At 43.7% G+C, this 18,007-nt stretch overlaps 1 protein-coding gene across 2 annotated transcripts in view; it reads left to right on the top strand.

Annotated features, from left to right (window-relative positions):
• SH3PXD2B (SH3 and PX domains 2B) overlaps window positions 1-18,007 on the top strand; it is a 124,600-nt gene that overhangs the window by 22,041 nt on the left and 84,552 nt on the right. For both annotated transcript variants that reach the window (XM_060765103.2, XM_060765105.2), the window contains exon 2: window positions 11,148-11,228. In XM_060765103.2, the coding sequence (XP_060621086.2) occupies window positions 11,148-11,228 (81 nt within the window). The remainder of the gene's footprint in view (window positions 1-11,147; window positions 11,229-18,007) is intronic.

The following is an 18,007-nucleotide window of genomic DNA, read 5'->3' as shown; positions in this document are numbered from 1 at the left end:
TATTTTATTTGAGAACTCAGAAATGCTGGACCACTCTCACAACCACCATGTCAGACTACACAGAGAAGCCATTGAAATACACAAGCATGTGGACAATTTCACCAGAAAGGAGGAAACAATGAAAATGAAATCTGGCTACCAGTATAAAAAAAACTCTAAAATTACAACAGCAGAACAACAGAGAGGAAACAAACAAGGACATCGAATCACCTCTCAACAAAAGTTTGCTCCAGGCACTGTCAGCCCATTGTATGCTAATCAAGGTGGTCAGTTGAAACATTCACACCTAGCTCCAGCAGACAAAAGTCCTTTGTCTCACCCTGGTCTTTCCACAGATATATAAACCCTTTTTCCTAGTTCCAACAGACCTCACTACCTCTGAGGATGCTTGCCATAGATGCAGGCAAAACGTCAGGAGAGAATGCCTCTAGACCATAGCCATACAGCCCGAAAAAACGTACAACAACCCAGTGATTCCGGCCATGAAAGCCTTCGACAATACACATTAATTCTATCCTTTTATGACTAATATTTTGTGGTTTCTGTATGGTTCTCTAGCAAGTATTGTCACTGCTATGTTTTGTACTACCTGCAGCTTCTGAGTCATCTTCAGGAGCAGTTCAAATGTGATCTGGAAAAGACCATTTAAATTTTCACCATTGTTGTAAGATAGCAAGCATTACTATACAGGCCTTTGTCCTGTCCTTTAAGATGAAAGCAGACAAACAAGCTGATTTTTCCTTTTAGCCAGGAGTCGAAGAATCAGTTCACACATTGGCTGGTCTGGTAGGACCAAAGTGAAGCATTTGCTTCAAACAGAAGATGCCAAGGGTGAATGGATAGTGGTAAGGTGTTAGAAGACAGAGCTGTCTTTTAATACCTTGCGGCCTGCCTGTCACCACCTAACCAAGCCTCTTGCTCCAAGTGTGGTAGCAGATGTCGTTCTATCATCTCTGTTCAAAAGTGTGATTCAGTTGTAACTGTCTGTATGAAAGAATTGGTCATGGATCTACCTTTCCTTTACATAATGTTTATTTATTTTATTTATCGTGTCAGGAGCTACCAGACATTTGTATTATATTTTTAACAAAACAAACAAACAAACAGACAAAATGCAAAGTTTGCAAGCTTGGTAGTTGATTAAATGTCCTTTGACCAGTATCTGGCCACTTGGAGTGCCTCTGGTGTTGCTGCAAGAAGGTCCTCCATTGTGCATGTGGCAGGGCTCAGGTTGCATTGCAGTAGGTGGTCAGTGGTTTGCTCTTCTCCACACTTGCATGTCGTGGATTCCACTTTGTAGCCCCATTTCTTAAGATTGGCTCTGCATCTTGTGGTGCCAGAATGCAGTCTGTTCAGCGCCTTCCAAGTCGCCCAGTTTTCTGTGTGCCTACTACCTACATAATGTTGCAAATGGCTCGGCCTGGGGATATCAATTTCTAAAATAATGAACCAGTCGATGTGAGCTTTCAGTATGCATGAGACTTCATGATCACTGTATCAGTACTACTGATATTCTTGGACACCCCCCCCCCTTCCAAGTTTTGTTTTCCTTAATCCTCCCAAATTTGAAACTCAGACACACAGTGCTCTTCTGCAGCATGATCAAGAATGCTGAGGCCATCCCTGGCTAATAAAGTGTTCCATTTCCTTTAGAGGACTCCCAAGATGCATTTGGTTCACCAAAAGGGCTTGCCGCAAAGCAGCCAGCATGACATCATTTGGTCTTTGGCCCCCAGAAGTTCTGGCTTGCTAAGCATTCTATAGCATCTCAGTAATGGATCACTTCTGGCAGCCAGCCTAGAAAGAGAGACAGAGAAAGGGAGTGGGAGATGTGTGTGTGAGGAGAATAAGACTTTCACTGAGACTGAAAAGGCCTGTATCTCTTTGTTGCTGCTTTTCATTCTTTATGCTGTCTTCATTTTGAGCATATATTCTCAAGAGACATTTGGAAAGTATTTATGGGGCAGGGTGCAGCAGTTAACAGAGAAGCTAAGGAAAACAAAAAGACAGTTTAATACAGATTATTAAAAAGCAGAGGAAAAGGAAATTCATTTTTTTTCCTTGGTGAAAATGATTATTACAACTCACTTCTCCAGTTCTACAAACAGACGCCTTGCTCAGGTGCAAGTTGGCCCAGAGGCAAAGCTCTAATTGTTCTGAAAAGTTCATTTCCTTTCACTTGGGGATTTGATGCATTCCCATTTCCAGTGTTTCTATATGAACATGCATTTGTGTATATATAAACATTGTTGCTGCCAAGTTACAGATTAGCATGGAATTAGCAGTACTTGTCTCATGTTTGCACATGGGTAAAGAGAGAAGGATTCTTGGGATGTTGCATAGAATTGCTAGAGAATAGGAGAAGAGCACATTGTAGGGAGAGACTTGATTATAGCAGGAGAGGTGTCAAATGTGAAGTTGCAACAGCAGCAGAAAGAACTGTCACAAAGGAGTCCCTTTGACTATAACTGAGAATAACCATTTGAAAAATGTAGGAGATGTGTGCACACACATATCCAGACACACCTTTTAAAATTAGTAAAAAAGAAGAAGAAAAAACAGTGATATACATTTGTAAACAGATCACACAATATACAGAGACAGTAACACAGTAGAGAATACAGTCCCTCCATTCCCACACCCGTGAATCCACCACCTTGGACTTCCATCCCTGCTCATTATGATACCTATACCCTGTAATACCTATCAATATAAGTTACTTAAATAGCCTTGCAGCCTTCGTAAACTCAACTTTTGTCTTCTTTTCAAGATATGTGAAGGTCATCTGCCATTTGTTTACATGCTCATCATTACTTTTTACCTTGAAATCCATTAGAGAGCTTGACCATTTTGTCTATTATTTTTTTCTCTAGTCACTCTTGAGTAGTTCTTTTTCTCCCTTCCGTGATTTAGCTGTAACAATTCTTGCCGCAACAAAGCTGTATTGGCATATTTCTTTATCTTCCTAATTTATACCTTCTCTAAATAGATCTAGAAGGCACATTGCTGGGCTTTTCTTGACCGTATTGTTGAGGATGTTCTTTGTTTCCATCACTACACCTTTCCAAAATTTTGATACTATCAGACATGACCTCCAGACATGGAGAAAAAGTACCTTTCTGTTTTTTTACAGCTCTAGCAAACCCCTCTGTGAGTTTTGTCCATTTTAGCTAGTAACTCAGGTTATATAGCTTCTGTAAAACATATTGTATGTCCTCTCTAATGGAACCTCCTATTGAGAATTTAAATGCTTCCCCCCCCCCCCAGAGATACTCCTATTTATCTTATTCTAGGTGTCATTGTTGTCCCCCTCCCCCCAGCCTCTGACCCAAGAGATTATGACAGGCTTTATTCTATTGTCTTCTTAATTGTTCTCTAGAATGTATTTATATAATACTAGCTGTGCCCTGCCACGCGTTGCTGTGGCCTATAGTAAAACTTATCAAAGTTGAGGTAGATATCTGGACTATTATGAAAGAGAGGTACCTACCTATTCCTTCCCCCTTTTCCTCCCCCTTTCTCTCCTTTCTTCCTTCTCTACCTCTTTCTTTCTTTCACTACTTGGTTTCATCCTTCTCTCTTTCCTTCATTCCCTCCCCCTTTCTTCATTTGCCTTTCTTCCCTCCCAGTTTGCTTCCTTCTTTCACTTTTTATTTCCTTTTATTTTACCACCATCATAACAATAACAATAATGCAATGCATTGCCTCTGGGACCTGACACCTCTCCCATTCCTCCAGGGTCTCATAGGAACAATAGCATAATAATAATAATAATAGAAATAACAACCTTTACCCGCCACGCATTGCTGTGGCCAATCTTCCCTCTTTCTCTCCTTCTTTCCCTCCTTCCTTCCTTCCTTTCTTCCCTCCCATCTTTCCTTCTCCTCTTCTTTCTCTAGCTCTTTCCTTCCTTCCCCCTTTTTCTTTCTCTTCTGCTGTGTCTCTTTTCTTTCCTTCCATCTTTCCTTTTCTTTCCTTTTCTTCTTCCTTCTTTCTCTAACTTTCCTTCCTTCCCCCTTTTTCTTTACCTCCCTTTCTCTTCCTTCCTTCCTTCCTTCCTTCCTTCCTGTCTTTCCTAGATTTTGACAGGGCGGGAAGGGGCGGGGTGGGGTTTGGAGGGGGCATGAAGTAAAAGGAGGTAAGATTGGGGCAGAGGAGTGATGGAGCGTGGGGTTGTGTGTGTGTGTGCAGCGGCGGGGGGAGTGATGGAGCGTGGGGTTGCGTGTGTGTGTGCGGCGGCGGGGGGGAGTGATGGAGCGTGGGGTTGTGTGTGTGTGTGCGGCGGCGGGGGGAGTGGGGTTGCGTGTGTGCATGCGGCGGCGGGGGGAGTGATGGAGCGTGGGGTTGCGTGTGTGTGTGCGGCGGCGGGGGAAGTGATGGAGTGTGGGGTTGTGTGTGTGTGTGCGGCAGGGGTGTGTGTGTGTGCGGGAAGCGGCGCGGCTTGGAGTGGGCATGGTTTCCGCAGAGGGAACGTTGGCCGGAAGGGCATGTGCGCGCGCCAGGAAACTTGCGGCTGGGCGCCAATGCGCATGCTCAGTTGTTTTGCCGTTTTGTGAGTGTGTTGTTGTGTTGTTTTTCATTTTGAGTAGATACGTTTGTACCTTGTGGGTTGTGTTATAGGCATGGGAATTTTGGTTAAGTTTCGTTGGGGGATTTTTGAGTTTTGTTGTTTTGCCGTTTTGTGAGTGTGTTGTTGTGTTGTTTTTCATTTTGCATAGATATGTTTGTACCTTGTGGGTTGTGTTATGGGCATGGGAATTTTGGTTAAGTTTCGTTGGGGGATTTTTGAGTTTTGTTGTTTTGCCGTTTTGTGAGTGTGTTGTTGTGTTGTTTTTCATTTTGCGTAGATATGTTTGTACCTTGTGGGTTGTGTTATGGGCATGGGAATTTTGGTTAAGTTTCGTTGGGGGATTTTTGAGTTTTGTTGTTTTGCCGTTTTGTGAGTGTGTTGTTGTGTTGTTTTTCATTTTGAGTAGATATGTTTGTACCTTGTGGGTTGTGTTATGGGCCTGGGAATTTTGGTTAAGTTTCGTTGGGGGGTTTTTGAGTTTTGTTTCCTCGTTGGATGCCCCTAACAAATTTATATATATAGATGGAGATTAAACCCATATTTCCCTTATCAAAAATGCACTCTATCTTAGATTTCTTTTCTTCAAACCCTACTTTAGCATCTTTTATTAATCTATCATGTTACTGATGAAACTGAAACTAATTGTTGATGCCTAGTGTTTCTCTTCCTTTTATGACCCAACAACCTTTTTCTTTGAATACATGTTCCCTATAGGATCTTATTTTGACTCTGAATGTTGGCCATAGGGCTGCTTCTAATGGGCATAATCATAGCAGGGTTTTCTATTCCTTCCCTCCTTTATATCTCTTCCAGATTGAGAGCAGATTCGGCCTTAATATATGATTGTTTAGCTTATCCTTTTAGTACCATAGATAGGCATGTCATCTGAATCTTAGATTGTGGCCCTCTAAGTTGAGAAGAGGGTGATTCTCTAATTTTATCCATTCTTTTAATCAGCTAAAACCTGTTGCTTCATAATAATATCTAAGATCCAGGCACACTTTTCTCAGGAGGAAGGTACAAGACCTGCTAGAGGAAGTAGCAAAAGGTTAGATAAGTCAAAGGACTTGAACTATCTTCAAGTGAGGCAATTTTTAACTTTCCAACTGTAAAGATCTACATGACAAATTAGTGTTTATTGGCCTGGCACTGAAATAGGTACTAGTCCTTCTGCAAATGCTATTGCGCTTAGAATTGTTTTCAAATGTCTAAGGAGGAGTAAATGCAAGAATGGAAGAGCATCAAGCTCTCCCTGTGCATACTATATTTTACTTGGACTAAAGGCCCTTCCACACAGACATATAACCCATAATATCAAGGTAGAAAATCCCACAATATCTGCTTTGAAATGGGTTATCTTGAGTCCACACTGCCATATATTCCAGTTCAAAGCAGAAAATGTGGGATGTTATTCAGCTGTGTGGAAGAGGCCTTAGAGGAACATGTAAGCGAACTTGGAGTTCACAGTCCTCATGATTATTTATTTATTTATTTATTTGGGGTTCTTTTACCCAGCCCTTCTCACCCCGAAGGGGACTCAGAGCGGCCTTACAGAAGCAAAGGCACCCTTCGATGCCTGCATCATAAAACAATCATACATAAACTTACATCATATCATAATATAATTCACAAAAGTGCATGCATTAATTATCATAAAATCAATAAAATCAATAAAAACAAATACAAACCCAATTTCTCCTTTACATGGTCAGCGTTTCGCTCATAGATCTAATTTTTCATTCCATTTCATCAATCCTGCTGGTCTTACTCGCCTGATTGTCTGATTTAATTGCCAAGGTGCCCAAAGGCCTGGTCCCACAACCACGTCTTCACCCTCCTCCTGAAGGCGAGGAGGGATGGGGCTGCCCTGATTTCCCCCAGGAGTGAGTTCCACAGGTGAGGAGCCACCACTGAGAAAGCCCTGCTCCTCGTCCCCACCAGCCTCACTTGTGAGAGTGGTGGGGTCGAGAGCAGGGCCTCCCCAGATGATCTCAGAGTGCGGGGTGGGACGTAAAGGGAGATACGTTCGGACAGATACACTGGACCGGAACCGTACAGGGTTTTGTAGGTCAAAACCAGCACCTTGAATTGTGCTCGGAACTGAATCGGCAGCCAGTGGAGCTGACACAACAGGGGGGTGGTAGGCTCCCTGTATGTCGCTCCGGTGAGCAATCTGGCTGCCGCTCGTTGGACTAGTTGAAGTTTCCGAACAGTCTTCAAGGGCAACCCCACGTAGAGTGCGTTACAGTAGTCTATTCGGGATGTGACAAGAGCATGGACCACCATGGCCAGATCAGACCTCCCGAGGTACGGGCGCAACTGGTGCACAAGTTTTAGTTGTGCAAAAGCTCTCCCGGCCACCGCTGAGACCTGGGGTTCCAGGCTCAGCGATGAGTCCAGGATCACTCCCAAGCTGCGAACCTGCGACTTCAGGGGGAGTGTAACCCCGTCCAGTACAGGCTGTAACCCTATACCCTGTTCGGCCTTACGACTGACCAGTAGGACCTCTGTCTTGTCTGGATTCAATTTCAATTTGTTAGCTCTCATCCAGTCCGACACAGCAGCTAGACACCGATTCAAGGTCTGGACAGCCTCCTTGGTGACAGGTGAGAAGGAGTGACAGATCTGGACATCATCTGCGTAGAGATAACATCTCAGTCCAAAACTCTGAATGATCTCTCCCAGCGGCTTCATGTAGATGTTAAATAACATTGGGGACAGAATCGAACCCTGTGGGACTCCACATATCAACGGTTGTGGGGCCGAACAGGTGTCACCCAGTAACACCTTCTGGGACCGTCCCTCAAGAAATGACTGGAGCCACTGCAAAGCAGTACCCCCGAGACCCATGTCTATGAGGCGTCCTAGAAGGATACCGTGATCGACGGTATCGAAAGCCGCTGAGAGGTCCAGCAGAACTAACAGGGACACACTCCCCCTGTCCAGTTCCCTGCGAAGATCATCTACCAAGGCGACCAAGGCTGTTTCCGTTCCATGTCCCGGTCTAAAGCCAGACTGTGCTGGATCAAGATAATCAGTGTCTACCAGAAATCCCTGGAGTTGTGCTGCCACCACACGTTCCAGGACTTTGCCCAAGTAGGGGAGATTGGAAACTGGCCGATAGTTGTCGAATTGAGTGGGGTCCAGTGATGGTTTTTTCAACAGCGGTTTGATAATAGCTTGTTTTAAGCTCGCTGGAATCTTGCCCTCCTGTAAGGAGACATTAACCACCACCTTCACCCACTCTGCCAAACCCCCTCTGGCTTCTTTTATCAGCCAGGATGGGCAGGGGTCTAGGATGCATGTGGTGGGTCGCACCTCTCCAAGGATCCTGTCCACATCCTCAAGCTGAACCAATTGAAATGAATCCAACAAAACCTGACAAGCAGATGCTCTCGTCACATTCTCAGAGACTGCAGGTAAAGTGGTGTCAAAAACCAACCGAATCCGCGCAATTTTATCTGCGAAGAATCGAGCAAACGCTTCACAGCGAGCTCCAGAGCTGTCAGGGATCTCGCTTTTCGGCGGATTTAACAGACCCCTGACAACTCGGAAGAGCTCAGCTGGACGATTCTTCGCAGATGCAATATTGGCAGCAAAAGATGTTTTTTGTGCTGCCGCAATTGCCACATCGTAGGACCTTAAAAAGGCATTCAGATGTGTTTGGGCTGATTTAGTCGGATTCCTTCGCCACACGCGCTCTAGCCACCTTTTCTTTCGCTTCATTGCTGCCAGCTCCTCAGTAAACCAAGAGGCCGGGTTAGCTCGGTTACTTGAAAGGGGGCGTTCCGGAGCGATTGTGTCAATTGCCCTAGTCATCTCGATGTTCCAATGAGAGACCAAGGCATCGACAGGGTCGCCAGTCAAGGAGGTGGGAAATTCCCCAAGAGCCGTCAGGAAGCCATTTGGATCCATAAGCCTCCTGGGGCGGACCATTCTAATGGGTCCACCACCCCTGCGGAGGTTAGGAGGTACAGTGAGTCTAAACCTGATCAGGTAGTGATCGGTCCATGACAATGGAGCGATGGTCAGCTCCTCCGCCCCGACACTATCACCCCATCCCTGAGTGAAGACCAAATCCAGTGTGTGCCCGGCAGTATGGGTGGGACCAGATACTAATTGGGACAGGCCCATGGTTGTCATGGCGGCCATAAAGTCCCGAGCTTTGAGTCCCAGTGATGTCAGCTGTGCAGAGAGATTGGACAAGGAAAGACTGCAGTTGACACACTCTGATGACTTGGAGAATAACTCTTGCCACCAAGGGTCTGTGATTTAGGAAACACTGTAAGACTGGCCCAACCTCAGTGGTCCTCTGTGTGCCCTTTTTAAAGACTTTCCTGAGTTGTATCCATAAAAGCTGCTCCACAAAGGATATGAATGCCAAGTTGTTGCTGCTGTCTACCAAATTCTCTTGCAAATACATCCATGTTTTCAACAACAATGTTTAGTGCTTCACTGTCTATGTACTGAGGGAGAAGTTTATGCATATGAATTGGAAATTAGAAGAGAAAGACTCTGTAGTTGTGAACTCTCAGGAAGAAAAGTAGAATAAAAATTAAGTAAAACAAGAAGCTGATCTGTGTAGTATTGTGTGGGTATGCTGTCCAGTTTCCATCTTACAGGAGACTCTGTTATGTTTCTTCTTATGTTCTGTTTCTATCTTTGGAATAGATTTTAAAGACTTAATAGTCTGCAGTGCTCTCTCATCTAAATATTTTTTTTCATTACTCAAAGATTTTTTGTGTGTGCGTCAGAAGTGACTTGAGAAATGCAAGTCACTTTGGTGTGAGAGAATTGTCTGTCTGAAAGGATGTTGCCCAGGGAACGCCTTGATGTTTTGATGTTTTACCATCCTTGTGGGAGGCTTCTCTCATGTCTCCGCATGGGGAGCTGGAGTCGACAGAGGGAGCTCATCCGCGCTCTCCCTGGATTCGAACCTATGACCTGTCGGTCTTCAGTCCTGCCGGCACAAGGATTTAACCCACTACGCCACTGGGGGTACACCGTATCATGTAAACTTACCCATCTCTAAATTGCAAGCATTGAGGTATAACAGAAATCTTAGATAATATGTACACAATATTTCCTGAGAGGTGAGCAAACTCTAGGGAAGCAGACAGCAAAACCCCTTGGCTAACTGCCAAGACTAGCAGCCTCTGATCTCTAAATATTTGCTAGTTTTCCCAGACCAGCAGATTGTCTAAGTGGGTGGGAACTAACTAACAAACTTTCCCAAGGGACATGCTCCTGATGTTGTTTTTCACCCCTTTCTTTCCAGTACAGAATGGTAGAGTCCACTCAGTGTCATTATTTTCCTCAGCCCCTTGGAATCATAGTGTGACAGTGCTAAACCTGTACTCAAGAAGGGAGCAGAAGCCAAATGCAAAAGTCAACAAATTGAATGTGCTGTGTCTTTTCCCATGGCTGGATATATAAATACTATGATATAGAGGCAATCAAATGCTAGTTATAAATATTGTCTCAAAAACAACATCTCCCCAAACTATTTAAAATGAGCCTTTTAAAATGTCATGGATTTCTTAGCAGGGGCTTTAATTTTAGCTTTGGGATGGAAGTTAATGCGGTGCCACGAGGGCATATCATAAGGGGTGTGTGGGTGGGTGGGAGGGGGGGCTCTTTGAGGAAGGAGAAGACAATTGTGACCCCATATGCTCATGCTGAATTGACTTCATGGGGTATCCAGAGTTTTTGAAAATTGGTAAGGAATAATTTTTATGGAAGATGTGGACTGACAATTTCTACCTTTTTCAATTTTGAATTGCAGTTTAAGCTTCCTCTATCAGAGAATTAAATTATCCAACTTTGACAAATCAGTGGCAATCAGTTTTAATATCTATAACAATTTTGGCTATAGAGCTCTGTCTACATCTTACACAGCAAATCTATCTATCTATCTATCTATCTATCTATCTATCTATCTATCTATCTATATTGGGTGTATTTTCCACTTTTTGCATTTTTATTCTCCTGTTTTTGTTAACTTTGACATTATTTTATGCATTGAGTAGAGCTGTTTTAAAAAGAGCAGGAAGAATGTGTTTATTATATATCACAACAGTGACTATTTGGGCACCATGACTACAGGACACTGATATAACAAGATCCCATACAGACTGAGGTCAAGGTGTATTGTCCTTTGATTGTATCATCATATATGACATATAACATATGTCATAATCATGTAGCTGGGGCAACATGAGATGGGCATGACCTGCCTTCACACTGTGACATCTTGTGGGATAATATACTAATCATTTTTACAAGCAGACCATTTTAGAGCAGTGGAGTAGAGGTTTGGATGTAGGACTACAACTTTGAGAGACCAGGGTTCAAATTTGCACTTGGCCATGGAAACCCATTGTGTGATTTCACATTCTCTCAGTCTTAAATAATGGTAATGGCAAACTGCTTTTGAACAACTGATGCCAGGTAAAACCCATGATACAACGGCGTTAAGTTGGAAATGAATTGAAGGCGCACAACAAACAACTTGGAATTTGGGGGCATGTTGTAGGTGCAATTTGATGTGATCTGACTTGTTTTTCTTCTGTTCTAGGTATATATTATCAAGGTTACCTGGTCCAATGGCTCTACAGAGGCCATCTATCGACGGTACAGCAAGTTCTTCGACTTGCAGGTAGGATTTTTTCTAGGCCCTGCTTTGTTTTCAGTCTTGAGTGGCAAATGTTCCTTTCATGGACAAGATCTTCCCATTGGTAGTAGTTAATAACCTAAAGTAGATTTCCGGTTCAATTTCAAGGGGAAACTTTCCTGATCACTCCCTGTTTGTTAAGAGAGAAATAGGAGTTTCTTGTCAGCTTTTGATACTTTTGATGATGGTTGTGCTTCAGAGATGGCTACCTGAAGCTGGGATGTTGGTACTGGTTTATGATAGGACTATTTCTGCCTGGATGGTTGGCTTCAGAGGTTGGTGTCTAAAAATGATCTGACATTATGTGCTTGGCTGAGCTTTTTTTGAAAAAAGATTGGTAGTTATTCCCATTGCATTGGTCAACACACATTTTGGTGCCTCAAATATTAGACCTGTTTCTGAGTATATTTGACTTTTTGGTTCCAAAAATGACACCGGTTTTCCTCTAACAGGTCTAGATTTTGAGATTCTGAACATAGGTCATATATCAGTCTCCATCTGCTTGCCCACAGAAAATGATGATAAACATATCTAAGAAACTAGATCTGATGCAATCTGTCCAATGCAATTTTATGAATTGGCTCCCCAAATAGGATAGCCTGGGAAATTTACAGTACATATTTGGACTACAACTACCACTGTCACTGTGTGTTCTTTCAAATCATTTCCAAATTGTGGTGGCCCTAAACAAACCGCTCATGGAGTTTTCCTGGCAAGATGTGTTAATTGACCTTCCTCTGAAGCAGAATGAACTCCCATTGCTGAGCATGGATTTTAACCTTAGTGTCCAGAATCCTAGTCCAGCACTAAAACCACTGCATCATGCTAGGAACAATTTCAAGAAGACCTTTGATTGCTGACAATTTTACTTGTAAATTTACAGTTCGGTATTCTAGGAGACTAAATATCTGACTGTAATTATAGTAAAATGATGGTTACCTTTACTGTACTTTTTCTAGAAATTGTTTTAAACAGTTGCTGCTGCCCTGCTCCAAAACTAGTACAGCCTTATGGCTAAGAGTTTGTATCCTGATCCAAGAAGTCCCTGATTCAGATTTGGTCTCTGCTAGGAGCTCAACTGTTATTTAATTACTTCCTCTTGGTTCACTCCTCTGTGTCCCATAAGATTAATGCAACCCCAACAGCAGAGGTGGGGAACCTATGAACCTTATTGGTTTCCAGCTTCCATCAACCAGAGCCAGTTACTGTACTATAAGAAGTTTTATTCTTTTAGCAGATGGAGAAATGCGCCTTCTGTTTTGTCACATAATGTAAGAAATTCCAAAATGTACATCACTATGATAGGTATTGATCCATGGTGGCAGAGTAGGTTAAACCACTGAGCTGCTGAACTTGTTGACCGAAAGGTCACAGGTTCGAATCCGGGGAGCAGCATGAGCTCCCACTGTCAGCACCAGCTTCTGCCAACCTAGCAGTTCAAAAACATGCAAATGTGAGTATATCAGTAGGTACCACTCTGGCAGGAAGGTAACAGCCCTCGATGCCTTCATGTCAGTCACATGACCTTGGAGGCGTCTACGGACTTCGGCTTAGAAACACCATCCCCCAGAGTCAGACACAACTGGACTTAATGTCAGGGGAAAACCTTTACCCCTATGACAGCTATCAGACCAATCCAAAAGTCACACTATACCAGCTTTTGAACTCATGGGCTCTTAAAGGGAACAATGTTGAGTCATAAAAGAGAGGAAAAGAGATGCCTTAGCCATGGGCCTGCATGTTGCTTGAGATGCTTCCTGGTCATCTGAGGCCCCATTTACGCTGACATATAATGCAGATTGAACTGCATGGAACTGGACTATATGAACCTACACTGCCATATAATCCAGTTCAATGAAGTTAATCTGCATTTTGAAACTGGATTATATGGCACTGTACATGGGACCTTAGAGGTAGATCAAGGTATAGGATTGACTTAAACTCTCCTTGTTGATGCACCTTCACAGCTTGAGCGTTCTTTTGGATTCACCACTGAGCCTGGATGCTTATATTTTCAGGAGTCCAAGAGTTCATTTGCACAGGTGAAGGTAGTACAGTTGGCCTTCCTTATCCACAAGTTCTGTATTCACAAATTCAACCATCAACAGCATGAAATATCGCATCCACCAATAAATCCAAAAAGCAAACCTTGAATTTGCTTTTTTATATGAAAACCAGTGTTCTTTAGGAAACTGCTTTTAATAAAGTGTGCCATTGTTTTTAATTATATTATTTAATTGCTTTTTATTGCATGTAATGTGTATTTTCAATAGTTACATGTAATTGTATTTTTATCTATAATGTATGCATTTTAATTTCAGAGCCACTATGAGTATAGTAAATTTCTGAATTAATATATCATTTGAGCTTAAAATTCTCTCCAAGCTTATTTGAAATGACAGAATAGTTTTCATGGAATAGACTATTTTTCCTATTAGTTCATGTTGTCCGATTCAAGGTAATATATTGTAAGTATTACCACTGGAAAAGCAGAGTGCTTTTGCCATGAAAGTGGATTTGGAGATATAGTAGTGGCGGTTTGGCTGCGGCTCCATTTGGCAGATTTGATGGAAACTGCCTGGCGTGAGAAATATTAATTGTTCTTATTGTCATGTTCCTAGAAGTGAAATTTTAACATGTTGGTTGGTGTGAAAAGTAATAAAATTAGGCCTAGATTGTAACATTTAATTCCCTTCTCTTTGCTTGCAACTAAAAATAGATTCACTTGCAACAAAAAAACAGGGATAACCTGGCCACAGTGGTTCATGCACTGGTAACCTCATCACAAAATTATTGCAGTCCTCTCTGCTTGGGACTGCCCATAAAACAATTAGAAAGCTGTAGCTGATGCAAAATACAGCAGCTAGATTACTGTCTGGAACAGCTTATAGAAACCATATCACATTCTTTTTAAAGGAATGAAAAATACTTGAAGGAGGGCCTTGGCCTACATATGTCTGTCTATGGTCTGAGTTTTGTTGGAGTGGGGCTTCCCACCAGAGAGAGCATAACGTCAGATGGGAATGTGAGAGGGGTTTTTCTCAATTGTAGCATCTCATCTGTTGGATTTTCTTCCCTCTGTGGCTCTGTTGGGACCAACATTGATTTCAGTCAGATGTCTAATTAAACCATGCATTTTTATTAAAGTCTACACAGCCTGATTGGTTTTACTCAAATCTGTCTGGATACAGACTGTTTTAACGTCTGAATTATTCACATTTAAAAGTATGACATTTCAGTAATATTTTTAAATATTTAGATTTTTATTTCTTACCTTTTATATTGTTTAAATTGATTTTTGTAAGCCACCTAGAACTTTTATGGTATTGGCTGGATATGAATAATTAATATGTAATCTATATAAATAAAAATGTAATGTTCATTTGTGGGATCAACATAACTCAAAAACCACTGGACTAATTGACACCAAATTTGGACACAATACACCTATCAGGCCAACAAGTGACCATCACTCATAAAATCACTGGAAAACACAATGGAAGAGACTTAAAAAGCCAAAACTAAAAAATTCATTACAATGCATGCGCAAAACCACATATATACACATATACACATACACACATACACACTTACTTTACTTACTTAGGCGATCCCTCGTTGGACAAGTAAGATGGTCTTCCATTATGGATTTCCTTGTGGGTCCGTATGTGGCTGTGGAGCCCTATTCTTGCTCTGCACCTTCTTCCGCAGTGAGGGCATTGGTTTCCAGGTGGAAGGCGGTCCTGGTCGGGGTTGGCTTGACGAGCTTTCCTCCTGGCACGTTTCTCTCTTTCACCCTCCACTCGTGCCTCCTCAAATTCTGCAGCACTGCTGGTCACAGCTGTCCTCCAGCTGGAGCGCTCAAGGGCCAGGGCTTCCCAGTTCTCAGTGTCTATGCCAGAGTTTTTAAGGTTGGCTTTGAGCCCATCTTTAAATCTCTTTTCCTGTCCACCAACATTCCGTTTTCCGTTCTTAAGTTCGGAGTAGAGCAACTGCTTTGGGAGATGGTGGTCAGGCATCCGGACAACGTGGCCGGCCCAGCGGAGTTGATGTTGGAGGACCATCGCTTCAATGCTGGTGGTCTTTGCTTCTTCTAGCACACTGACGTTTGTCCGCTTGTCTTCCCAGGAGATTTGCAGGATTTTCCGGAGGCAGCACTGATGGAAACGTTCCAGGAGCTGCATGTGACGTCTGTAGACAGTCCACGTCTCACAGGCATAGAGCAGGGTTGGGAGGACAATAGCTTTATAGACAAGCACCTTGGTCTCCCTACAGATGTCCCGGTCCTCAAACACTCTCTGCTTCATTCTGGAAAATGCTGCACTTGCAGAGCTCAGGCGGTGTTGTATTTCAGCGTCAATGTTGACTTTGGTGGAGAGGTGGCTGCCAAGGTAGCGGAAATGGTCCACATTTTCTAATGTTACGCCATTAAGCTGTATTACTGGCATTGGAGAGGGATTGGCTGGTGACTGCTGGAACAGCACCTTGGTTTTCTCAATGTTCAGTGACAGGCCGAGCTTCTCATATGCTTCTGCGAAGGTGTTTAGAGTGGCTTGTAGATCTTCTTCTGAATGCGCACAGACGACATTGTCATCAGCATACTGGAGTTCTATAACAGCTGTTGTTGTAAGCTTGGTTTTGGCTTTCAGTCTGCTGAGGTTGAATAGCTTGCCATCTGTCCGATAGATGATTTCCACTCCGGTGGGAAGCTTCCCATCAACAAGGTGAAGTATCATAGCGATGAAGATGGAGAATAAAGTTGGGGCAATAACACATCCCTGTTTGACACCGGATTCCACTTTAAATGGGTCACTTTGGGAGCCATTGCTGTCCAAGACTGTTGCCATCATGTCATCATGGAGGAGCCGCAGGATGTTCACAAATTTGTTTGGGCACCCGATTTTGTGGAGGATGGTCCAGAGAGCGCTGCGATTCACTGTGTCGAATGCCTTTGCAAGGTCGATGAATGCCATGTACAGAGGTTGGTTTTGTTCCCTGCATTTTTCTTGGAGCTGTCGTGCAGTGAAGATCATGTCCACTGTTCCTCTGGATGGGCGGAAGCCATTCTGGGATTCTGGGAGGGTGTCTTCTGAGAGGGGCAGAAGGCGGTTTGCAAGGATTCTTGCGAGGATTTTCCCAGCGGAGGTTAGAAAGGAGATACCTCGATAGTTTCCGCAGTGTGTTCTTTCCCCTTTTTTGAAGAGGGTGATGATGGTGGCGTCCTTGAAATCTGCTGGGATTTTCTCGGTCACCCACACTTTTTCTATGAGCTGGTGGAGTTGGTGTGTCAGCTCAGGTCCTCCCTCTTTAAAGATTTCAGCAGGGATCCCATCTGGTCCACTGGCTTTGTTATTCTTCTGTTGGCTGATGGCATTGCTGACTTCTTCCAAACTAGGCAGTGCTGCAAGCTCATCCCTGGTTTGTTGTTGTGGGATTTGTGAGAGGACCTCTTCGGCCACATTGGAGCTGCGGTTCAGGAGGCTTTGGTAGTGTTCTTTCCAACGTAGTGCAATTGAGTTTTGGTCCTTCAGGAGTTTGGTTCCATCTGATGAGCGTAGAGGCTGTATGCCATGGTTTCTTGGTCCGTAGATGACCTTTGTGGCTTTGAAAAATCCCTGAGCATTATGGGTATCTGCCAGGTGTTGGATTTCTTCGGCCTTCTTTGTCCACCAGATGTTCTTGAGTTCTCTTGTCCTTCTTTGGACCTCAGCTTTTGCACTGGCATAGATCTTTTTCTTAGCAGCACAGTTGATGTCTCTCTGCCATGCTTGGAAGGCTTTCCTTTTCTTGTCAATTAGCTGTTGGATCTCGATGTCATTTTCATCAAACCAGTCTTGATGTTTCTTGGCTTGGTATCCAATAGTTTCTTCGCAGGCTTGAATGATGGAGGTCTACAGTTTGTTCCAATGTTCCTCAACATTTTCGGGGTGTACTGTGGGTAGATGGTCCTTGAGTGCTGTTTGGAGATGGGCTCGTCTGGAGGGCTCCTGAAGGGCTTGGGTGTTCATTTTGTGCCTTGTCTTCCTTCCTTGGAGTCTGCGCTTGGGAGCGATCTTGATAGCCATCGAGGATCGAATTAGCCTGTGGTCAGTCCAGCAGTCGTCAGCACCTGTCATGGCTCTTGTGAGGAGCACGTCACGGCGGTCTCTGGCGCGTGTGATTACATAGTCTAAGAGGTGCCAATGCTTTGACCGGGGGTGCTTCCATGATGTCTTGAACTTGTTTTTCTGGCGGAAGAGCGTGTTGGTGATGACAAGGTTGTGCTCCGCACATTTGGTGAGAAGCAGGATGCCATTTGAGTTGCTGTTTCCAACCCCGTCTTTTCCTATGTTCCCTGGCCACAGGTCGAAGTCTCGCCCGACTCTTGCATTAAAGTCCCCCAGGAGGATGATTTTGTCCTCCTTAGGTATCCCCGATAGGACGGTGTCCAGCTGACAGTAGAATTTCTCCTTGATGTCTTCGTCAGCATCTAGTGTTGGTGCATAGGCACTTATGATGGTTGCCCATTGGTTTTTGGCAAGATCGATTCGGAGGGTTGAGAGTCGTTCGTTGATGCCAGTGGGAGCTTCGGACAGATGTTTCACCAGATCATTCCTGATGGCAAAGCCAACTCCATGCATTCTTTGGTCTTCGGGCAGTCCCTTCCAGAAGAAGGTGTAGCCTCCTTTTTCTTCCTTCAACTGTCCCTCTCCTGCTCTCCGGGTCTCCTGAAGGGCTGCTATGTCGATGTTGAAGCATCCCAGCTCCCTTGCAATGATGGCAGT

Source organism: Anolis sagrei, chromosome 2 (assembly GCF_037176765.1).
Source record: "Anolis sagrei isolate rAnoSag1 chromosome 2, rAnoSag1.mat, whole genome shotgun sequence".
Lineage (NCBI taxonomy): Eukaryota > Metazoa > Chordata > Lepidosauria > Squamata > Dactyloidae > Anolis > Anolis sagrei.
Note: the sequence above shows the minus strand (reverse complement) of the source record. Positions and strands in the feature narration are given on the sequence as shown.